The 25,328-nt window shown below is 44.3% G+C and overlaps 1 protein-coding gene across 7 annotated transcripts in view; it reads left to right on the top strand.

Annotated features, from left to right (window-relative positions):
• Hydin (HYDIN axonemal central pair apparatus protein) overlaps positions 1 to 25,328 on the top strand; it is a 365,841-nt gene that overhangs the window by 223,552 nt on the left and 116,961 nt on the right. For all 7 annotated transcript variants that reach the window (XR_008215695.1, XM_052727909.1, XM_052727907.1 and 4 more), the window contains 8 exons: positions 2,354 to 2,491; positions 3,276 to 3,354; positions 6,516 to 6,626; positions 6,854 to 7,063; positions 10,923 to 11,060; positions 20,479 to 20,656; positions 22,585 to 22,712; positions 24,974 to 25,107. Coding sequence is in view for 6 of the 7 variants with exons in the window: in XM_052727909.1 (XP_052583869.1) it covers positions 2,354 to 2,491; positions 3,276 to 3,354; positions 6,516 to 6,626; positions 6,854 to 7,063; positions 10,923 to 11,060; positions 20,479 to 20,656; positions 22,585 to 22,712; positions 24,974 to 25,107 (1,116 nt within the window). In the remaining variant the exon portion in view is untranslated. The remainder of the gene's footprint in view (positions 1 to 2,353; positions 2,492 to 3,275; positions 3,355 to 6,515; positions 6,627 to 6,853; positions 7,064 to 10,922; positions 11,061 to 20,478; positions 20,657 to 22,584; positions 22,713 to 24,973; positions 25,108 to 25,328) is intronic.

The following is a 25,328-nucleotide window of genomic DNA, read 5'->3' as shown; positions in this document are numbered from 1 at the left end:
AACAGTCCCTTAATATAAGCCTACTAGTGTATATGTAGTATGCTGCCACCAGGTAAGCACTGAATGGCTTAAACTAATCTGTACACCAAGTGTGACTGTTTGGCAGTTTCCTTTAATGTTAAATATGCGGAGACCATGTAATCCAGCAGTTTCCTACAAAGGAACGTATCCAAAAAGAATGAGTTTGCCAGTTTCCCATTACTATGACAAGCACCTGAGCCAATCATTTTATAAAAGAAAGGGTTTGTTTTGGCTCACAGTTTTAGAGGCATCAGTCCATAGTTGGTTTGTCTTGTTTCTTTTGGGCCTGTGACAAAGCAGTGCGTCATGGTGGGGATATAAGACAGACTAAAACCATTCCCCTCATCATGAGCCATGGGGCAAAGAGAGGAAGAAGAGAGCAGCCTTCTACTACCCCCTTTAATAGAACATCCTCAGTGACCCAAAGGCCCTCCAGGCCTTACCTCCCAAAACTTCCACCACCTATGAGTAGCACCGAGCTGCAGACCAAGCTTTAACACATGAACCTTTGGGGGAGCATACCAGATCCAAATCAAAGCAGAGAATAAACATGTGTCCACGTAAAGACTCACACACAAATGCTCATAGCAACTTTATTAGCAGCACCAAAAGCTAGAAACAGCTTGGGTGTCCATCAACAAGAAGATAGATAAGTAACCATACTATGGAGTACTACTCCATTTTTAAAAACAATACTGTTCCACATAACAACACTAATCTCAGAACGTTTTTATTGAACCAAAGAAGTCAGGCAGCAGTAAGTATAGATGCCAGACTCCATTTCTATGAAACTGTGGGCATAACTTACCTACCATGCCATAAAGCTCAAATCTACAAGGATGCTATGTGACTTCTGAGGGGATGATAAACTATCTACACATGTGGCAGTAGGTTCTTGGGTCTGTGTATTTGCAAAATTTTGTCAAACAATATGCTGATGAGTTTGCTTTGTAAGTAAACTGCACCTCAATAAAGTTGCTTTAGTAGGTAATACTGGAGAGGCAGAAATCAAAGGTTGTAATGGGGTGCCTGCAATTTAGGAAACCACACTCCAGGCCTCAGTGGAAAGTGAGCTGTGATGAGCTGGGGAGGCTTTCCTTCTGCAAAGGTGTAGCTGGAAGTTTTCCTGTGTCCTGGCCGGCCGACAGTCAGAACAAATCTCTCCCATTCGCATCCCCCAAGTAAACACATAGAGGCTTATATTAACTATAACTGCTCGGCCATTAGCTCAGGCTTATATTAACTATAACTGCTCGGCCAGTAGCTCAGGCTTATTACTGACTAGCTCTTACACTTAACCCATAATTCTTATCTATGTTTAGCCACATGGCTTGGTACCTTTCCTCAGTTCTGCCTTGTCATCTTGCTTCCTCTGTGTCTGGCTGGTGACTCCTGACTCAGCCTTCCTCTTCCCAGTATTCTCCTTGTCTGCTTATCATGCCTATACTTCCTGCCTGGCTACTGGCCAATCAGCATTTTATTTATCAACCAATCAGAGCAGCACACATTCACAGCATACAGAGCAACATTCTACACAAAGGGAAAATAGGACATACCTCCAGGACCTTCTGCTGAGCCTGAGTTCAGATGGGGCTGGGAGGGTTAAATAAGTGAACTGGGTTGGAACTTATAGTAAGAGAGAGGGGAGGAAGAGGAACAGGCCAGAACAAAGTCTTGTGTGCCTAGAAAAAAGAGGAATGGGAGTGAGCCTTGGCCTTGGCCTTGGTCACATACAAAGACCTTTCTAATCCAATGAGTGAAACCTGAACACATGGGCTTCAATACCAGCAAGTACAGCCACATAATTTCCCCGGAGCCCCTTTACTCAGGACTTGAGTGGCAGCAAAGCTCACCAACAGGGCCAGCACTGGAATGTGTTAAGCAAGGTGCTGAGGACTCTGCCTTGTAAGGGATGGGGTCATTTTTTTTTTTCAGGATCCCAACAGGAAGTGCCTCACATGCATCACCCTAGTCCCAGCTCTGCTTTCTGGTTGTCTGGGAGCAGATCCTCATCATTCCTGTCTAGGCCTGGCCACGCAGTTCAGGCAGTGCACTGTATATGGCACCCTGTTAGGAACAAGTCCTGGGGGAGCTCGAGAAGGAAAACATGGGAGAGGGAAATCCCAGGAGTCTGTGTGTACTCAGAGGGGAAATCCTGGATCCAGGCTGAGATGGGTGGTCCCCAAAAATTTTAGGAGTGACTGTTGAGATTTGAAGAAGACAAGTACAAGAGAGGACTCAAGGCTGTTCTTCTAGATCTTTCCAGTATAGGATGACAATGAGAGCCTGGGGCCAACAATTTGCAGTTTCTGATGCCTCCTTGCCTTGGTAGGTTCGCACCCTGTATCAAGCCCTACAGTGCTCTGATGTCCCAGATGGAGTCCATCCCAGCAACCTCAGTTACCGCCAGCTCGCCAGCAGCCCCGGGGATGGTAGAGTCCACTGAGGTGGACTTCAGTGATTCTATTAAGTAAGTAGGCAAAACCAGTGTGGGCTTGTCCTTAACATTCTTTCCTCTCACTGAATTTACATTCTCAACACCCATCCCTCACTTGTCCACTCAGCCATACACTAGTCAACAGTTAGATGAGTGGATTTTGTGTTAGGCCCACCACTGGCTCTCTGCTCTCAGGTGGGGTACAGAGTTCTTAACTCTGGGGGACTGAGTCCTTCCTTCCCATTGCCTCTCCACAGAGCAAAGCTCGATAGACAAGATGGGACTCTGGGTGGAATGCAGAAAATAATATCTTTATCTATCTATCCAACACTGTGTTCTCACAACAAAATTCTCTAAGTAATTGTGAAATTCAGCTAGGTATGGAGGCACAGGCCTGTCATGCCAGTACTCGGGAGCCTGAGGCAGGGGGGTTATGAGTTTGAGGCCAGCCTGGCCTACATAGTGACAGTCTCAAAAACAAAATAAAAACTTATGAACTTGAACATTGAGGACTTGTTCAAACTGTCTGAAGAATTGCCCATGCTTTCCAGGATGCCTTTTAAATAGGACATGAACTTGATGTCCCAGGAAAGGGCAGCCTCTGGGAAACTGAGCAGTGTAAAGGCCCACTCTACACATTTGAAGGCAGAGGACAGCTGAGCACTGCTATCTGATCTCTTAGAGAAAGTGTCTCTTGAGTGGTACTCTGTACTTATTCTGGGCTATGGCAGAGAGGAAGAGCAAAGTAGGAGATACAGCTGGACTGATGGTGATGGCTATCAAGTGAGTGATCCTCTCATCTCCTTAAACTCCCCAGGACTATCCTTATGGATGATGAAGCTGGACCTGAAGAAAGAGAAATCAAAAAGCCCACAGCATCCACCATGATCTCAGAAGTATGATTCCTTTGCTCCTGGGCAGGATTAGCAAGTAAAAAGTCCTTCCCAAAGCAGAGAAGAGCAAGGATGAGATGCCAAGTGTAACGCTGGGATGGGGCTGGCATGAGGCTGGAGGGCTTTGTCCAGGTCCCCTCTCCCCAGAGTGAGCACCTCAGTGAGAGCCCAGGGTACCCTGAGACACAATTTCTGAGAGTGAAAAATTGGCATCTCCAAGGCTGGCTGGTCACATGCCCTTCCCTCTCCCCGCCAAGAGGCTGCTAATGGAGAAGTATTCCTCAGGAATAGTGTAGTATATGCAGAGGCAAGTCTAAGGCTGTGGGCCAGGGAAATGGCTCAGAGGGTAAAATGCCTGCTGTGCAAGCCTGAGTGCTGAGTTCAGATCTCCAGCACCCATGGAAAAGCTGGTCTCTGTGCAATCCCAGCACTGGTGGGATGGCTGTGGAGACAGGTAGAAGCCTACAGTCTGGCTGAATTGGTGAATTCCAGATTCAGTAAGAGACTCTCTCAAAAAAAAAAAAATAAGGTGGAGAGTGATCAAGATGCAAACATTGACACCTAGCCTCCACATACATATACACACATGTGCACAGGCACCTGAGCTCACATATGAACACAATAAACATAGACACATACGTACACATACATACACACTCCCATACACACATATGCCCATATCCCACCCACCCATATATAGAATACACACACTTAAATACTTCCTCTAGAATGATAGACTAAGAAAACCATTGGAGACACAAAGTTCTCCACCAGAAAGATGTTTTTCTTTTAATTACACCTTAGAAATAGCAAAAAAGAAAATTGAAAAAAATGCAAAATGAGTTACTATATGTCCATGCTAAGACACAGTCATGGCAAAGAATACACATGAGTAAAGATGTTCATATGTACAGGCAGGGGTGCACATTGACGTGTAACTTGGAAGGTGTATCAATGTTTAAAATGCATACTTCTTCTTCTCAATTATTCTCCAGACATGCCCCTGTGTTTATATGAAGATATAACTAGCCTTGTACTTCACAGCTTTGTTTAAAAGAACAAGAACATTTTGGAAACAACAATTCTTCCAACAGGAGATTAACTGAATAAACTAAATTGCATCTACACAAGGCAGTGCTATAGAATGGAATTCTATTATAAAAACCCAATAGGTTCTCCGCTAGTTTGGTATAAACTCTAAAGTATTGAATAAAAAAGTAATAGAAAATGGGCACATAGTGTGCTGCCATTTAAGCCAAGACAAAAGTATATAAAAACAAAAACTAATAGTTACTTTTTAAATTTTTTTATATATGTGATTTTTTGCCTGCATGTGTGTATGTGCACTACATGTATGCAGTGCCCACAGAGGCCAGTAGAGGGCATCAGACCCTCTGGAACTGAACAGATGGTTATGTGCTGTCAGGTGGGTGCTGGGAATAGAATCCAGATCCCTGCAAGAGCAGGCATTGCTTTTACCCACTGAGCCATCTCTCCAGCCCCAACAACTAGCACTTATTGAGCACTAAGTATGCTTTGCATAGTTGTAAACATTTTTTACATTGTCTCTGTTGGTGAGAACCATTGTCCTTTGCCTCTTTAGTGAGGGGTTGCATGTGTGAGGCAGTCTAGCGGGGAGACTTGGCAGTCTCTATGTTTCTTAAATGGTGACATAGATATATTTGCTTATGCATAGAATATCTAAGAATTACAAGCATCATGAATGCAGGGGTTTTCTTTTTCCTGTTCTGTTTACCATTTTATCCCCAGAACCAAGAACTGCTTCATAGTATGTCGTCCATAAGTATTAGTCGAATAAAGACTGAAGAGGTGACTCAGCAGTTAAGATCACTTAGTGCTCTTCCAGAGGACATTCCCGGCACCCACATCAGGAGGTTCACAACCACCTGTAACTCCAGCTCCATAGCATTATCTCTGGCCTCCATGGACACCTCCGCTTGTGCACTTACCCATTCTCAAGTGCATGCATAAATACATAAAAATATTTTTAAATAAATTTTTAAAAATTAGTCAAAAGAAGAAAATAATCAGGAAGACCCTATCAAAACCCAAACAGTGGTTACCTAAGAGACAATGGAAGAGTAAGGAATTTTGGTGGAAGTATTATTTTTTTAGCTATATAACTTTTCAAATATTTTTTATTTGTATCATGAATATGTATCAACTACTTTTAATATTCTAAATGGTGCTCTTGAAGACTCTTCCATCATGTGAGATATAGATAGATAGACATATATACACAGGACAGAGACACATTCATACATGTGTACTATAACCTATTAATTGATTGTAATTTCCTTCCTTAAATCTTTCCCTACTTTTTAATTTCACACACTTGTCTTCTGAATGTTCATTCATTTCCATCCTCAGAGATGCTTGTCATCAAAAATTCATGCAGTACAGAAAAATCAAAGCAAAATTCCTTTGAATCACTTCATTCAAAAGAAAAATACTACTGAGATGCTTAGCAGTCTCCCAGACACTGTTTTGCGTATGCAAACCTCAGAATGAGTTTACACCCACTCATGCCTTCAGAGTGTGACTCACATGAGCCCGCTGCAATTTCACATGAATGAAACCACCTTTTCTCTCAAGAACATGTTGTATGTACCATTCCTGGTCCACAAATACATATTGGGTCATCCTCCATGAATAGAGAGGTACCACGCACACTTTATTTAAAGTGAGCTATCTCTGGTGGGCGGACAGCTTGCTTTCAGAGCTTCCCTATTAAAATAACTCTGTTGTACATATCCATATATGTACATTTTGGGCATTATCCAGTTATTGTCATAGGAAAAAAATGTCCAGTTTTTTAAAAGATACTTTCAGTTACATAAACTTGTGTTGGGGAGGATATATGCACATGAGTGCAGTGCCTGTGGTGGCCAGAAGAGAGAGCCAGATCTCTTGAACGGGAGTTATAGGTACCTGTGAGCCACTCAACATGGGTGCTAGGATCGGAAACTGAGGTCCTCTGTAATAGCAGTACCTGCTCTTAGCCACTGAGCCAACTCTCCACCCCCACATGTCCCATTCTTTTCACCCTATTTGCTGTGTTTCCTCTTTCTCAAAGGGATGGAGAGGTATGCATTGATGAGTTGCACGTGCTTGCTAGCTTTTCCTCCCTCCTTCATTTCTAGGCAATAAAATACAGCTCCGCAGGAACAGAAAGAAGCCAGAGCCAGGTGGACTACCCAGAATCCCTGTGGATCTTTGAACAGGAGGAAAGGCTTTCCATTGGAATAGAAGAAGTAAGTGATATCCCAAGGTCCTTAATTACCCAGCACTGATGCTTCCAAGCACCTTCTCTGGATTAGAAACTAGCATCTACCCAGAGTGTTTCCACCGTTACCTTCATACATGTCCAAGAGTCAAATTAAAAGTCAGGAATAAGTATGTCCACTGACAAAATTTAACTCCCCTGCTGCAGACCCATCACCGTGACAGCTCTTCCCATGTGGGATGACTTTCTCTGCAGGTGTTTGACATTCTGCCCCTCTATGGAGTTCTGCGGCCATACAGCACCCATCAGATATCGTTTACCTTCTATGGACACTGTGACATCATTGCACGGGCCAAAGCTCTTTGTGAAGTGGAAGGAGGGCCCACCTATGAGATAATACTGAAGGGAGAGGCTTCCCTGGTCAGCTACTCCTTTGACACTAAGGACATTAACTATGGATTACAGGTACTGCAGACATCAGGTGGTGTTTTTCTGGGTTTGCCTTAAACACGGATTGTAGTCCTTACCCTTGAATCTCTCTTGAACCATAACTCATCACTCATGCCCTTCATCCATGATCAGCTTCCCTACCCTGGTTCCCACACACACACACCCCGTTTGCAATTCTTTTCCTTTGCTTTTCTCACTGTCTCAAGTTAAGCATCGGAAGATGCTCGTCTTCCAGTCCAGAGGCTGCCGTAACCCTTCTCTTTCTCTTTTTAACACTATTTTCTCACACCCCTCCCTTTACAATCTCTAGGGCTTTTTTGCTGCCCTCTCCCACACACCCGACATACTTCCAGCACCCAGTATTTCCAAGTTACCCACCGGAGTCCCACTCCGAATCACTCTAATCACATTGCAGGACTTCATCAAGCCATACCTAATTTTTTGTTTTGATGTTTTTGGTTTTGATTTTTAGAGAGAGTCTCATGCAGCCAGGCTCACCTCAAACTCTCTGTGCAGCCAAGGGATGACCTCACATTCCTGATCCTCCCACCTCCCGCTCCCAAGTGCTGGGATTACATGCACGCAGGAGGACACCTGGCTGCCGTGCCTAAATATTACAGCAGTCTGCCCACACCATAGCACATAAAGAGCTCAGGGTCTGATTCAGTGGGCACAGCCTTTGGCCTGGGGTTTCGCTTTTCAAAAACAAGCTTCCTGCCATGTGACGTCAATGCCGCTAGTCTACAGACACATCACAAGCAAGGGATTGCGTCACTACTAACCCTGTAGACATCAGAAAGTGTATCTTCATCCCATCAGTCCCTGGGCGTTCACCCCAGCTGCATGTTATTGAGAAAAGAGCAGGTTTTTATCCTGTCTGGATTCCTACTGTTTCCTTAGGAGCATCGCCACCCCTCCAAGGTTCAGCACCTCTCATCTAGACAATGGGGAGGGACAGCTATGCCTATGTCACCAGTTAGTGCTTTGCCCTGGTCACAGTAATGAGTTCCCTTCTCTGTCACCCATCAAGCCACTTACTGAGGATGCCCTAAGCCTTTTTTTTTCCATCCTAGAGTCTTTTTTAATAATGGGTTTATTCTTAGAGAATTTTATACAGTACATTTTGATTGTATTTATCCCCTGACCTACTCCTCTTGGATCCTCCCCAACCTCCCTACCACCTTGTTCCATCTTACTCTTGCTTTCCTGCTCCCTCCTCACTAAGTCCTGTTTGTACTGGCTGACTATTCCTGAGTGCGGGGTCTGCCCTGGAGTGCGATCAGTGTACCAGGTATCACACCATTAAAGAAAACTGTCACTCTCCCAGCAGCAAACATCCCACGAGCTCCTCAGCTAGGACTGGGGCTTTGTGCCCACTCTCTCCCCTCATCCATGCGTATGAGTGTCTGCCCTAGTCTATCTGGAAAACACTGTTCCCTTGAAGTTACCCACCACATCTGGCTCTTAGAACCCTTCTGGCCCTCTTCCACATAGATCCCTGGGCTGGGATGTAGACATCTCGTTTAGACCTGAGCACTCCGATGTCTCTTGTTCTCTATATGTTGACCAGTTGTAGGTCTCTGTGTTAATGCCATCTACTACAAAAAGAAGCTTCTCTCATGAGGGTCGAGAGACAGACTAACTAGTGGATATAATATTATTAGAAGGCATTCAATAGTGTGTCCATTTAGCAGGATAATAAAGTAATAGGTTTTCCCTGTCTAGCCATGGGTTCTTGGCCTCATTGACAGTGGCAGGTATAGGCTCCATCTTATGGAGTGGGCCTCACATCCAATCAAGAGGTAGTTAGTCACTCCCATAACATTTCTGTCACTATTATACCGGTGGCCATACCTTGCCAGGGAGACCATTGCTGTGGTTCACAGGATTCACAGCTCGGTGAGGCTGATGGTGACTTTTCTCCTCCGGTAGCTCTCATAGCACCTTCCAGCACTGTGAAGCCGCAGCAGGGATGAAGCTCCCAGTAGAGTACCAGCTAGGTCCCTGCATGTTCTATGAGTATGTGATACCTTAGCCAATAGAGTCTTACTGTCAGGTTCTGGAGGGTAACCTAGAACATTGCCAATAGTCTATAATATTTGGGGACTCTGTGGAAATCCTTGTTTTTTGGTTTTGTTTTGGGTTTTGAGACAGGGTCTCTCTCTGTAACCCTAGAACTCATTATGTAGACCAGGCTGGCCTCAAACTCAGAGATCTTCTGCCTCTGCTACCTGATTGCTGGGATTAAAGGCATGCCACCACACCAAGCTGTTAAGCCCTTCTCTTAACTGATGCTCTCTGCACAGATATTGAGTTGACCATAATCTCCCACTTATAAACCATCCATTTAGTTGTGTCCATCGTGGCTTACCTACCCACTGCCGCTAGTTCACCCCGGCCTTTTCTGCCTCTACATTTCTCACACACTATTCCTCTCATGTTCCACTCTGCCACCTCCAGACCTGTCCATCCTGTCAGTCACAGCTCAGCTCCGTTCAAAAACCTTACATCTCCTTACCTTCACTGGGCACTTAGATTTCATCTCAGCCACAATACTTTCTAACTTGGGTAGGAGTCTCAGTCAGCTTAATCTCTGTATACTTCTTCCCACTTAGATCATGGGTTACTAAGTACTCAGAGACTGAGTGTCTTGGCAATGTTTACTGTATTGGGTTCCTATTTTATAACTACAGCAAGTAGAAAGGATTGAGTGTGTGTGTGCACATATGTGTGTGGATTAAAGTCTGCACCTACTCAGATTCACCCAGCACCAACTGCCATCTTCTCTGCTGGGTTATCCAGACAGAATCTTCTTTTCATCTTCAATTCCAGGGTCCTCTGATAAACTGGTTTCAAGTCGTCTCTGTAGTTAGGCCACCCTAAATGTACAGGATCCTATCTAAGACAGCCAGTTTTGCCCTGTTTGTCCTAGGCACCCCTAAAGTAGGCCTCAGTTTGGAGGTGTTAAGCCTATATGCTAGCAAAATCTCAACTGGCACATTATTCCTATGGTTCCTTACATAAATGGGAAACTCATTCTAAAATATTCTAAACTTAAATCTTGTGTTGTTAATAGGATAGAATTAGAAGCAAACCCTCTTATTTTCTAAAACTTACTTCAAGATTCTCAAATGTAACTTCTTGTGGTGAAGAAACTGAGGCACAAACGTTAACACGTACCCTCAGGGCCAGAGCCAAAATAAACCAAGAGCTTGAAATAAGAAAAAAGCCAGATGTATAGAGCCCAGGGATCCTCCTACTCCACAAGCTCCTTTATGATACTCAAATGTGGATTGACCAGTATGTTTTTAAACATAGTTCTTTATATTTTTTGGGAATTTCACATCATGCATCCCAGTCCCGCTCACCTCCTAGTCCCTCCGTATCTGCCCCTCACCCCTACAGCATGCCCCCCAAAAGAATGCCTCCAAAAAGTTAATTAAAAAGAAAACAAAACCCACCTCATTCCTCCGTCCTTCCAACACCTCTTCCATTCATCCTGGTGGCATCGGGAGCTGAGGTGTGTCACGCAGTAGACCCTTTTGTCCAATCAGCCCCACCTGCAGAATGTTGAAATGAGTCATTGGTCTGGTTCAAGGCCTCTGGCACACTATCATCATTGGACCCTCACTGAAACTCCTGTCAGACTTCCTGCTGTTTCCCCAAGTTATGGAGATCCTGCGGTCATCATTCTACAGGACCAGTCCCTTCATGCATGCCAGCAGGTCATAGATGGAGTAGATAATGGAGTGGGCCAACCGATTGACCAGTATCTTAAGGAGTGTCTGTGGGGCACGTTTGCTGATCCCCTTTGTCGGGGCGAGAGCAGAATCCCACGGACAGGTAACAGCCCTTCTTCCCACCCTCTCTCCAGCTGTTTGACCACGTCACGGAACGAGAAATCACACTGAAAAACATTGGGAAAGTTGGCTTTGAGTTCAAGGTTCTGAACAGCAACCGGTCTTCACCAAAGAGCCTGCTCCCTGGAGTACCACTTACCCTGCCTCTGTCGGTGAGTCCCAACTGAGAGGGCTCACACCAAACAGACAAGCCACACCCAGGACCAGGGAACACTGCTGTCAGTACCACAGGTGTGACTTTTTTAGTTAAAACTGAGAACTTGGAGTCAGATATGATGGTGCCCATGTGTAATCCCAGCATTCAAGAGGGCAAAGCAGGAGGACCAGGGGTTTGATGGACACCAGTCTTGGCTACTTAGCAAGTCTGAGGCCATCCTGGGTTCTATGAACCTCTGTCAATAGATGTATTGATGGGTGGGTGGACAGAGTGACAGACAGAAAGATAGACTTAGGAACACTCTTCAATAAATGAACATTGAACAAGTCCTACATTACCCATTTCCAGATACCACGGACACATGATGAATCAATTAGATACAATCTAAGGATTTTCCCCATGATAATAATTAATTTTAGTCAGATGTGGTGGTGCACCTTTCAAATCCCAGTATCCTGGAGGCATAGGAAGGAGGGCCTTACATTTAAGGCCACCCTGTATGATGAGACACTCTTTCAATGGGGGGGGTGGGGTCACATTTCCCACCAGTACATCAAATTTCCCTATAGTTCCCTGGGGCTTCCCCCATACCAGCCATGCCAAAGCAACTTTTCCTCTGCGTTTATGAAAACACCCACAGCCTGCAAAGGGTCACTCTGGTTTCCAAAGTAAGGGGGGAAATGGCTCCTGATGATACTAGAGTGATCTCGCAGTTTTTAAAAACTTTCGTTGACTTTTTCTCCTCTTGAAGATAACACATGATTGTTATAAAAAGTTAGATAATATAAAAAAGGGTAGAATTAATTTATAGTTATTCATAATCCTTTTTCAAGTTTTATTTTTATGTATGTGTGTGAGTGCCCAAGGAGGCCAGAGAGGGGTGTCAGATCCCTCAAACTGGAGTCACAGGTCGTTGTGAGGCACCTGGCTCAGGTCCTCTAGGAGCAGCAAGTGCTTTGGACCACTGTGCCATCTCTCCAGCCCTGTTCACAGTCTTACCATCCAGAGATGAGGAATGCTGTTCTCGCTGACATGTCGTCCATACTTAAGCCCCTCGTCAGTCCCTGTAGTCCTTGACCTGTGCATCCGTGCATTAACTCTACCCGATCGTCATGGCTGGGGCTTTCAAACACCAGTTAGTATCTGCTAAGCCGACTCCCTTTGTTCTGCCCCTGCCAGCCCACCTTAACTGGCCTTTTGAATTTGCATCTATGTTTCACTTTTCTCACTTTGTAAGCTGACTTTTGTTTCTTAAAGATCAGTGGGAGTGTAAAATTGTTTATTCCCTGAGTATTCCCGTTAGCCTCATCTCATGAGTTTTCAGAAGCTAACAGATTTAATTTAAATGAAGAAATCAGGCTGGAGAGATGGATCAGTGGTGAAGAGCACTTGTTGCTCTTGGAGAAGACTGGGGTTCGAGTCCCCGTACCCCCATGGCAGTTCGTATCTGTCCATAAGTCCAGTTCCAAGGAGTCTGCTGCCCTCTCTTGACCTCCACAGGCACCAGTCATGTGTATGATTCATAGACGTACATGAGAGCAAAACACTCATCCACATAAAATAAAAAGTGAATGAATCTTTTTAAAATCTGGACATACTATCCATGTGTATTACTATCACAATTTTCATTCTTTTCTAAGTTATCTAAATTATATATTTCTTTTTATATCCAAGTTAGTACACTTTTAGAATTTTTATACATTTATTTATAGGGGGGCACAGTGCACGTGTGGAGGTCAGAGGATAATTTTTACAGTCAGTGTTCTTTGTCCACCACATGGATCCAGGAGCTCAAACTCAGGTCATCAGGCTTGACAAGCACCCCTGCCTGGTGAGTCAGAGAAGACACGGGCCTCTCAGTTCCTACTTAGCACGTTCACTGTCGTGTTTAGGAGTCTAAAATGATTTTTAACACTAATGAATACAAGAAAAATCATGTTTTCAAGACTCCAGAGTGCAGATTATCCCGAATCTCTATGAAATTAACTGGATAATCACAGCATTCAAATCTTCTCTGTCTTTTGTTTGTTTACTTTTCCTAAGACTAAATGGTACACAGAAAAGGTTTGAACTCCCACTTTAGCTGTATATAAATACAGAAAAGTGTGTGTTGTTGCTGGGGAGATTGTTCAGTGGACAGGGCACTTGCCATGCAAGTGTGAGGACAGAGTTCAGACCCCCAGCACCCATGTGAATGCTGGTGGGCGTGGCAGCCCATCTGTAGTCTCAGCACTCAGCAGGCAGAGACTGGGGAGTCCCCAGAGCGAGCTGCCTAGCAAGACTAGCCAAATCACTGAGCTCTGGGTTCAACTGAGAGGCCTGGCTCCATGGGTAAGATGGAAGATGATGGAAGAAGACACCAGTGTCAACCTCTGGCCTCACACACAAGTGAGCATCACCCACATATGCATTACACAGCCCACACACATGCAGATGCAAAATTGGGGGGGGGGAGAAGAGAAATATGATCAAAATACCTTATATGACAGTCTCAATTTTTAAAATATATAATTAAGAATTGTTTGTTGTATGCATGTTCATTTCTATGTTGGCACATAAGATTTTATGTCCATCAAGTGTTCCTCACAGACTACATTTTGCCCATTTTAAGTGATCTCTTTCATGTCTTTAATAGCTTCTGCTTTGAAACCACTTCACTTGGTCTCAACATTGCAATTTCTGTTTGTCTTGCCTCGCGCCATTTATCATAGTCTATTTCATCTTGGTCTAGGTCGCTCACTCATAAAACATGAATTGTTGAATTTTATTGTTTTGATCTTGTCTTTCATTGATATAATTGAGATTTGTGGTATTATTTCCTTCCTTGTATTTTTTTCTCTAATAGTTTTCTAAGTTTTTTCTGTCTTTTTCTAATTCTGCATTTTCTTCTCTCTTTCTTTTTTTTCTTTTGTTTTGTTTTGTTTTGTTTTGTTTTTTTTCAAGACAGGGTTTCTCTGTGCAGTTTTGGTGTCTGTCCTAGATCTCACTCTGTAGATCAGGCTAGCTTCAAACTCTGAGTGCCGGGATTAAAAGTGTGTGCCACCACTGCCCGGCTCTTCTCTCTTTCTTAAGCTTTCCTTTGTCAGCATTTGAGTTTATATGACTGCTGTTAGTGTGAACTGATGCAACTCTGTGGAGAAAAATTTGGCAATATCTATTAAAATTACCCTTTGATCAAATTTTTCATATCTAATTATCATAAATACATCCTCCCACATTTGCAAAACCAAATATAAGACTCATTTCTGCATAAACTGTAATGGTAATATAAAAAAAAAAAAAAAACGGGAACTTGCTGCCAGGCGGTGGTGGCACACGCCTTTAATCCCAGCACTCGGGAGGCAGAGCCAGGAGGATCTCTGTGAGTTCGAGGCCAATCTGGTCTACAGAGTGGGTTCCAGGAAAGGCGCAATGCTACAGAGAGAAACCCTGTCTCAAAAAACAAAATTTAATAAAAAACAGGAACTAAATGTCTATCGAAGTATTAAAACTGTATATATTAAGGCATTAAAATTGTGTGGCGGGGCCGGGCGGTGGTAGCGCACGCCTTTAATCCCAGCACTCGGGAGGCAGAGCCAGGCGGATCTCTGTGAGTTCGAGGCCAGCCTGGTCTCCAAAGCGAGTACCAGGAAAGGCGCAAAGCTACACAGAGAAACCCTGTCTCGAAAAACCAAAAAAAAAAAAAAAAAAAAAATTGTGTGGCGGAATAATAAGTTAAAAAAGATGTAGCAATTCTAGATATGTTGCAAGATATTTGATTACACTGTGTAAAGATATGTCACTCTGATTGGTTTAATAAAAAGCTCAACAGATTAATAAAAAGCTAATAAAATAGCTAGGCAGGATTTCCAGGAACAGGGGACTCTGGGATGAAGAAAGGGTGGAGACACGAGGAGACAAGGAGGAAGCAGGAAAGCAGGATGGACAGTACGTAGACGAGGTAAACGAGCCTGGGGCAGCACAGAGATGAATAGAAATGGGTTCATTTAAGTTATAAGAGCTAGTTACAAACAAGCCTAAGCTATAGGCCAAGCTTTCATAATCAATAATAAGTTTCCGTGTCATGATTTGGGAGCTGGCTGGCGGGACAAAGAAAGACTTGTTACATAGATATACCAATATTAGGTTGATTCTGAGATCTATTAGGTAAAAGAAAAAAGAAAAAATGTTGAAAACACTGCATTATATCCTGCCATCTACATTTTAAAATCCGCTCGTATGTGTGCATAATCTGGATTCAGTTAGCTAATAAGTATTAGCTAATACTATTCTTGCATCTTTGTTAGCGAGTGGTGATTGGTCCATAAACCTCCTTCTTCGTGCCTTGTCTGACCAGCTTGGGTGTAAGAAGTGAGCGTTCCTTTCCTTTCTGTTGTCTGGGATGGTTTGTCAACTGGTTGTTTTCTGAGAGGCTGGCCAGACTTGTTCAAATGCCACATGTGCCTTCTTCTCCTGGAAGACTCCTTGGCCTCAGCAATAAGTCGGTCTCACAACTATGATTTATCACAACAAAAGGGCACAAAGTGAAACCATCAAAAGCTGAAGCACAAAGACAAAAGGTCAGAATCGAGGCACACCTGAGAGGATGCCTGCCAGGCATCCCCACAGGACGCTAAGTCCCTGCCTTGGTTATTCTTTTCATTTCTGTGACAAAATTCCAGGCAAAAAAATCAGTGAGATGGGAGGGGTGAAAAAAAGGGAGGTAGAGAGGGAGGAAGGACAGACGGATGGAAGGCTTGTTTAAGAAGGAGTGTAGTCTATTTTGATGCGGAGCAGGAGCCTGAGGCTGCTGGTGCCAGTGTCCACAGTCAGGAAGCATCAAGAGAGACGCATGCCAGTTGCTAAGCTTGCTTCCTCATTCTTACTCTATCCCGGGCGCCAGCCCATGGGGTGGTGCTGCCCATGGGGTGGTGCTGCCCACATTCAGGTTGTGTCTAACCTCTTCAATTAAACCATTCTGAAAACACCTTCACAGAAACACAGATGGGATTGTTTCCATGGTGATTCTAAAGCCAGTCAAGTTGACGATAAAGATTAATCGTCACAGCCCACCCCACCCCCACCCAGTAATAAACTGCAGTGACAGCCTGAGAGCTGCCAGGGACTCACTAGAGACTGCCAGGGTTTTTACTGGAAGCTTGTCACATAGACACTTCTGCCTGTCACATAGCAAAATTTCCTCAGAAAGCAAGCAAGGAGTTGACATAAGCTGTACTGTTTGCACAGATGGGACAAGGTAAGGAAATGGCAAGAACCTTCCAGAACTTTGGCTCCCAGATGCCAACCAAGGGTCAGCCTTGTAAGAGCCCCTTCTAGGATCCAGAGCCTTGAAGCTGCTGTGCTAGCCCCCTTTTTTAGCTAGGGCTTCTCTTTATGTCTGAATGGGATTTTTCTCTGTATGTTTTTCTTTTCCTATATGCCAGCTATCCTATTACGAAGCCAAATTCTTATCATGAAAATAAATATTTTCAGAATACAGAATTGTCCATGCCAATTTAGCGTATAACAAAATAGAGACATTTGTCCAGCAGGATTGCATGAGAACTGTTCTTATTGGAAAATGCATTGCTAAGCTTTGGAGACAGAAGCTGAGACTCCACTCATCCCAGAACACTGAGCACAGGAAAGTGGCTATGCAGGGGAACAGGAGAATGTGTGGACTGGCCAGAGGAGGAGTGAGGAGAAGGGATAAAGAAGGTGTGAGGATAAACCCCACGGACTCAAGCACAGCATCCTCTGCAGCTGGACTGTGCAGTGTGGACATGCACACACACACACACACACACACACACACACACACACACACACACACCATACACACACCACACATGCACACACACATACACACACACACACACACACACACACACACACACACACATACACCACACCATCAAATGTGTATAATCTCACACAGTGATTCATGAAAGTGAGGGTCCTGTGAAATTCAGGAATGAGCGTCAATAGCAGATTGAAATGACATGTAAGGAAACCTGAGAGTGGAGAGGAAGAGCAATGGCTTCTCACGGGAGTTGTGACAGCAAGTGTCACTGCCAGTGTGGGGATTTGAGATAAGTTTATTGACTCTGCTAGGGTTAGTGTATCCCCAGCACACGTGTATTAAGTAAATTATAGATCAGTACATAGCAATATGTTGTCATTGTTTTATTATTATTTATGCCGTGGCTTATATTTCTTATTCTCATTCAATTCAAATTCAGTTCAAAGAATATATATGAATCCTGAGATTTTAAAAAGTGAACTAGGGAGGTTTAAAAAGGAAGGGCAGGCATGGTGGTGCACACTCGTCATCCTTGCTCTGGGGAGATGGAGACGGGCAGATCCCTGGGCTCCCTGGCAGCCGGCTTAGCCTACTTGATGGATTCCATGCCAATGAGAGACTCCGCCTCAAAAACCAACACCGTGAGGAATGACACCCAAGGTTGTCCTCTTCTTCACACACACACACACACACACACACACACACACACACACACACACACACACGGGGGGGGGGGGGTATCAAAAATTATGAAGCGACCAATCATAATGAATCACAGACACTTCTGAAACTAGAATTTGGCCAGTATTACTTTCCCAGTTGAGGTTCCAAAAACGTTTTGCTTTTTCCCAAGCTTTATTTTAAAAATGGCACAGTTGGGCCTAGAGAGATGGCACAGTGGTTAAGAGCGTTGGCTGCTCTTCCAGAGGGCCCAGGTTCAAGTGCCAGCACCCACATGGCAGCTCACAATCATCTTAACTCTAGTCCCAAGAAATCCAATGCTCTCTTCTGGTCACCACAGGCACCAGGCACACATGTGGTCCACAGAACCACTCATACATATAAAATAAAATGATTTAAATGGCCTAATTAGATGTAATCCATGGCAGTTTGCTTTCTTCGCCCAGCTTTATGATTTTTAAGATTCATCCATATTGTTGCATCATAGCTATAGTTCATTCATTTTTCACTACTGAATAATGTTCCTTTTCTAGCCATATTGAAATTGCCCATCTTCCACTGAAACCACACTTGACTGTAGAAGGTGAGTCAGCCAGGAGCTTCTCACTAGAAACAATCCCAACATGAATTTTCCCTTACATACCTTCTGACCCAAAGGTAGATGTTTTCCCAAGGGCTTCTGCCCAAAATGAAATTGCTAGGTCAGAGGCAATGTATATGGTCCAAGTCCAGCTTCAGTGGGGTTCAGATCCCAAAGAGGAGGTGTGGAGTCAGTGGGGGGAAGAAAGGGGACAAATGCACACCTGAGGGTTCGGCAGCTCTTTCTCTTCATCGGAGAGACTCTTTATTTATACAGCACATTGACTACATAAGTCACTGGGCAAGCGTCAGAGCCCGGGATCTTCTTTTCACATCCCCATTAAATATCCAGGGTGAAAAGGCAAAGTACAAAACAGTCGCATCTGAAACATCATCTTCGGACAGCATCGATCAAATCAGGAAGAAACCAATTGCTCAGGGTCTGCAAAGCCCAGGACCTTCTGTCTTTACAGCCTGTGTCTAGACTGGCTGCTCATGGGGTAACAATATGTTAGACAGTCTGAAATTATTTTTACCTTAAGCAAGTTACATGTAGAATCATTGGCTGTTTTCTGAAATGCAAGCTTTACAACATAGAATAAGTATCTAACTGGCTGATTATAGCATTTTTCTGTTCCTCAGTTTTGTAGTAGGGGCCTGCTCTTTATGTGCACCCCCAGAAAGGAAGGTTCTCATATCTCATTCTTTTCCCATCAGCCCGCATTCTTCTTACTTCCTCCATGTTTGCTTCAGGATAGGACAATGGGTATACTGTGATATCTTGTATCCAGAGCTGAGCAAGACATTTCTTAGAATCTACCCTATTGTTACCACAATCCTTGGGGCACAAGGATGACTCTTCCTTTTGTGACTCTCCTTTCAGGCCAAAATCCCTGTCTTCTCTTAGGAACATGAATACATTTCCCCTGGGGTTGTGTAAGCAGAAAGCTCCCCATTATGTAAAAAAAAAAAAAAAAAAAAAAAAAAAAAAAAAAAAAAAAAAAAAAACAATGCTCCTAAAAGCAGAAGCAGAAGCCGCACGCCAATAACTGAATCTCTTGGTGAAGTTCTGCTGAACTTTGTCAAGCAGCGTCCTCTGCCCAGGACTCAAGCTATCCCTTGTACCATGACCTGTGCCAGTGTGTGGTCTGCTTTACGTGACAACATGAAATGTTTTGTTCTGTTTCTTTGTGTTGGGTTTAGTCTTTTCAGACACGGTCTCTCTAGAGAGCCCAGGATGGCCTCGAACGTAAGACCCTCCTGCCTCCTCTGAGTTCACACACCACTATGCCTGGCTTCCACAGTCTTCCTCTGTGTGCTTATTGCTCTCCAAGTCCCACCAGAGGCATATAAGCATCTCCTGCGGTGCAGGTTCTCACCAAAACTTGATCAGTTTTACCAGCTTTGTGATTAAAAAAGAAACACTTGGTGTCCTCCTAGTTTGCGTTTCCCTTGTGACTTACAAAGGTTAGTACTTCACCGTTTTAATCTGGAACTGCACTTGCTTTCAAATTATACTACATAGTCAAAGGGATAAAAGCAACATAAGAAAAAAAAACAGAACAGACACAAAAATCGACAGAACAGAATTGATGGCCCAGGTATCAGTCCACACAAATACAGTTTATATGATTTTTTTTACAAAGATGACAAAAATATATGTCAGAGAAAAGATGCCATCTTCAGCAGATGGTGCTGGGAAAGCTGGATTTCAATGGGTAGAAAAATGAAACTAGATCCTAATCTCTCACCCTTCACAAAATTCAACATCTGATGGATCAAAGACCTCAGCACAGAACTTGCTAGTCTGGCAGGGTGTGGTGGTGCACACTTTTAATCCCAGCACTGGGAGGCAGAGGCAGGCGGATCTCTGTGAGTTGAAGACCAGTCCGGTACTGCAAAAATTGCTAAAGGAAAAAAGCATATTTCAGTGTACAGGTAGGTACAGGTGAAAGCGTCCTGAATAAGGCTCCAGTAACACAGGAAATATGACCATCGATGGACAACACATGGATGTGTTTTCATGACACTTAAAAGCTTCTGTACAGAAAAATGTGAAGTGATTGAACAGCCAGTCCATAGAGTGGGAACACATCACTGCTAGTGATTCATCCCACAGAGGACTAGTGTAAAGAACATACAAACTCAAAAACTAGACATTAAGAAAGAGCCCATTAAAAATGTTTCTGTTTGTTCCCTGGATTCCTCTTTGGGCCAGTGCCTGTCCCTCTGATACTTGCGTCCCTGTATTTTCTTGTCATTTACCTACAGCACATGGGGATAGATCTGAGGGGAGGTGTGTCTAGCCACCCATAAGAAGCATAAATCCATTGCATACTGTCCAGCTCTCCCTGGTCTCTCTACCGTGTAGGGTTTTATCCACTCAAACAAGGAGCAAGTGTTGAAAGTTTACTACTTGCCTGGAATACCTGAAGTCTTTCAGAGAAGCTTCCAGATACAGATTGCCCACCTGGACCCAGAAAATATCACTCTGTACGGAGAGGGCATCTTTCCCCGGATCAGCCTTGATCTGCACAGGAACCTCCGAGGTACCGTCACCCACGGCAGTAGCTTATCCCCAGAGGACAAAAACTACCCGTGTTCTCTCTAGCTTGACTTTGCATCTTTGAAGGTTGGTGGCTACTCACTTTGTTTCCTCTCTAGTACTCTTCTGTGCTGTGCCTCAGTCTCCAGGGGTGCGGGACAAGAGTTAAATTTGACGCAAGTTGTGACCATTGCAAACTAAGACTCCTGGCCAGTTTTGCCATCATTAAACTCCCTATAGACGAGAGAAGTGGCATTTGGACCAGTGTGTATTCCTTCCAGCCAAAACGTCTCTCCCAGTCTCCTGTCCCAGTAACACGCTGGGTCTCTTCACAGTGGAGCTAGAGTCTGGGTACTATCAGGTCTAGAACTCTCAGAGTAGAACCTTCACAGAAGCAGCCACGCCCTTCAGACGCTTACTCAGGGGCCATGCTTAAAGGCTGAAGTTACATATTATTTGCCTTCATGCCTTTTCTGGCCCCATGGGATGCCCTAAGCCATCATCCTGTGCCAGGCTGGTAATTCTGCCTTGGTAGGTCCCAATACTTGGCTGAGATGCTCTTACAGCTTGCTCTTCCTGACCCAGGGCAGGACCAAAGGTCAACAGGAACTTCTTGTTCTTCATGGCTTCCTTCTTTGCATTCCTTGGATCCACTCTCCCTACAGTGTTTCAGACTAACACCCACTTCCCAGCCCTCTTCCTCTAAAGTCACAAACTCACTAGCTCCAGATCATCCATTAAATTGTAATTACCAGCTCCCTGAAAACATATGTTTTCATATTATATTGTGTTATATTTCATATAACATAAATGTTAATAAAGCTAAGACATATTGCACTCCAATAGTAGTGCTTCGGCCAGAGGATAGCCAGCTGCACACATACTCTGAGTCCTCAGGATTCGGCCAGGACTAGCTCCAGGGCCTCCTTGGCTGCTGAAATCTGCACATGCACAAGTCCCACATAAAATGGCATGGTATTTGCATGGATCCTAAACACACCCTCCCGTATACTTCAACCCACCTACAGACTCCTATAATGCCTAATACAACAGAAGTGGTGTAGAACCAGTGATTGTACTCAAGTGCTAGGAGATAATAATGAGAAAAAGTCTATACAACTTCAATACAGATGCACTGTTTTTCCGAACAGTTTTGGTCCATAAATATTTGAATTTGTAGATCCAGACCCTGCAGGTACAGAGAGCCAGCTGCAAAGGTCAGGAAGGAGATCTTTGCCTCATGGTCGAAAATCGAGCTCCCTGTTAGCATCGTAACACAGAGGGTGTAGTTATCAGGAAAAGTTTTCAGTTACTCAGCTCTGAACATCGTTGGGCTTAAGTGTTAACTACAGTTTCAGCATTTCCCCATGTTTCACAGTAGGCTTTTTAATGTCTTTACCTACTTTTACCTTCAAAGCATTTGAGTTTGCCGTGACTTTTGGTGAATCCAAGTGTCTGAAATCCCTCTGCTAATTGTCTCCCTCCTTCGTTACGGGTGTTGTGACGCACTTAGATTTAAAGTAGCTTGACCCCAACATACCCTTTGTGCTAATTGGGAGGGACTTGGTGTGTGAAAAGCCACTGAAAGAGTGCCAGCTGTCTCAGCGCGTCCCGCATTGAAAGGGACTGCAGGGTGTAGAAGGGTTAGTGTGAGAACTGAGCAGAGTTCCAAGGGGGCCTGTTAGTGTCTCATACTCTCGAGGACCAGCTCGTAGCATATGTGCCATGTCCTCAATGGCATGTGCCGTGTCACTAAACTCAGTGAGGTCAGATACAAATTCTGCTCACTCACAGATTACCTGTCCCTCCAAAGTAGAGAAAATAGGGTAGGTGAAGTGTCAAAACGTTCCCTTTCCTTCTCATAGCTGAGAAACCAGGTTTGAAGCAGAGCACACCTCTGACCCCACTGATTCCTTCCCTCTGCCTCCACAGGCAATGAAAAGTATGAGCACTTCTTGGAGCAAGCAAAGAAAAACATGGAGAAAGAGTACAATAAATATGATTCTCTAAATCACTATGAGATGATAACTGATGAAATCCCTGAGGAGGAGAACTCAGAGGTGAGAGCAGCTCCACCTTGCACAGAAATGTGTGTAAGGAAGAGAGCATGTGCAAAGTGGGGTGGGACGATGACAGGGGACATCCCAGAGACAGAGTGGAAAGAGATACAGCCAAGGCAAAAGAGGGGCATGAGAAGAAGGCAAGGTGAGCCGGAAGAGAAGAGCAGCTATCTGGACTTTCCTCAAGGAAAGAGGGCAAGAGGGAGCCCCTGAAATGTTTGGACCGGAAGTGCTATGGCATAATTGTTTGCATCTCAGAAAGATCCCCCCTGTAGCTGCCTTGTGGGCTGTGGGGGGACAGGGCTTAATGGAGTAAGAGCAGATATGAGGGGATGGGGCTTTTTAAAGCTGCTGGGATGATTCTAGGTGAGAAGTAGTTGTGGTGCAAACATTGGTGATGTCAGTCAAGGAAGAGAGAGTTGAGCGGGGGCAAGGAATATTTCAGGCCTGGAATGATCAACCACTCAGAATTGACTGGATATGCAATGAGGTAGGGATGATGTTTCACTTGGATGCATCATAAAGAAGGCATATTGGGAGAGAAAACTCAGAAGGAAAAACAAGTGTGAGTAGGAAAAGGAGGCGGAGAAATGAGTCCAGATGGTCCATTATTGAGCATAAAATTGCTTTCTTTTTATTTTTTGAAAATTTCATACACATTTACAATTTATCTTAGTCAGATATGTTTCTCCCCACTCACTCCTTCTAGCCTGCCATATCTCTCCCATCTGTTGAAATACCCCAACCTCTCACCTCCCTCTCAACTTCATGCCCCTTTTTTAACCAACCAAGTCCAATTAGAGCTGCCCATGTGTTTATATGTATGAAGTCATCTAATGGGGCATGAGCATCCTACCAATATCCACCCCTCCCCGAGAAAAGTCTCCCTCCATCGGCAGCCATCACCATTAGCTGCTCAGTGAGGGGCAGGGCATTGGAAACCCCTCCCCACACCATGCTGAGATTTTTAGCTGTCTTGTGCAGTAACCACAGAACTTGTGAGTTCATGTGCATCACAGCCATGCTCTGTCCAGAAGGCAGTCCTTCACAGCACTCCTCCTTATCCTCTGGATCTTACATTCTTTCAACCCCCTCTTCCAAGATGTCCCCTGAACCTTTGTGAGGGGATGCAACATTGATGTCCCATCTGCAGCTGAGCGCTCACAATCACTTACTCCCAGCATTTGGAACTGTTGTGAGTCAGCATTAAACACTGGCCTCGAAATATGAAACTTCTCCATCTATAACACTAACTCCAGGGGAGGCAATGCCTCTGGCTGCTGTGGACCTCTGTGTTCGAGTGCACATAACCACAGACACACATCTTCATATAAGTAAAACTGTAACGAAGAACCCGGGGGCAGAGCATCCTACCTTTGTATCCTTGCATCGGAGTATAAAAATGGCCATTGAAGCAGGAGTCCTGCAGAGAAAGCACCCAGTAGTTCTGTGATGCTTAGGAATTTTTTGTCAAAACATTTTTATTTTTAAAAATATGTATTATATATTTATTTGTCAGGGGACTGTGCATGTGTCACAGAGCAATTGAGGACAGCTTTCGGGAGTTAGCTCTTCCTTCCACCTAGGGACTGAACTCAGGTCATCACAGCAAATGCCCCTTTACCCGCTGAGCCACCACCACCCCGCCATTTATTTTATTTTATTTTATTTTATTTTGGTTTTTTCAAGACAGGGTTTCTCTGTGTTGTTTTGGTGCCTGTCCTGGATCTCGCTCTGTAGACCACCAGGCTGGCCTTGAATTCACAGAGAATCGCCTGCCTCTGCCTCCCGAGTGCTGGATTAAAGGCATGTGCCACCCCCGTCCGGCCATTTTTTTAAACTCTATTGTTTAGAGCTAGAGAGATGGTTCAGCAGGTAAGTGTACTCGCTGCTCTTCCAGAGGATCCAAGTTCAGTTCCTAACACCACATAGTGGCTCACGACCATCCCTGACTCCAGTTCCAGGGGATCAGATGCTTTCTTCTGAACTACATGGACACCAGGACATACATGGAGGCAAAGCACTCATACACAGAAAATAAACAAACCTTAAAAACATTTTTTTAAAAAGACCCTTCCTCATTTATGAGTGCATGAGAATTTATTCATTGTGAAACTAATCTTTACTTACTACACATTTGAAACATGGAAGGATCAAAGAATCAGTAGTTTTCCCTTTGTGGGAAAAATTCTTACCAACACTAAACAAAGAGAATGCATGTTCTAGCACAGTCTTCTGAATTGCTCTTCCTCTTGCTCTAGATAAGTGCTCATCTCCAGATGGAAGTAGAGCGGCTTATAGTCCAAGACTACGCCCTGGAACACCAGAAAGCGATCTCCTCCAGTACCACGGATGACACCTACTTCAGCCTTCGGAGTCGCCGCAAAATAGCCAAGTGAGGGCCCTCTCGTGTCTGTGTTGCTTTTGCTTCAGAGTGTGGTGAAGCAAACAGGTTTCTGTGTCTCCTGAGAAACTAATTGATCACCTAAGACTGAAAGCCATGCACCTCGTGTTAGCTGCCGTCCGTCCCTAGCGTGAAGCCAACTAGGCAATTCTGGATCTTAAAGGCAGGATACTACATCCAATAGACAGGCCCCCATTTCAGGTTCATGGGGA

This window comes from Peromyscus californicus, unplaced genomic scaffold (assembly GCF_007827085.1).
Source record: "Peromyscus californicus insignis strain IS unplaced genomic scaffold, ASM782708v3 Scaffold_8__1_contigs__length_139910024, whole genome shotgun sequence".
Lineage (NCBI taxonomy): Eukaryota > Metazoa > Chordata > Mammalia > Rodentia > Cricetidae > Peromyscus > Peromyscus californicus.
This window is presented reverse-complemented; position numbering and strand designations above follow the sequence as displayed.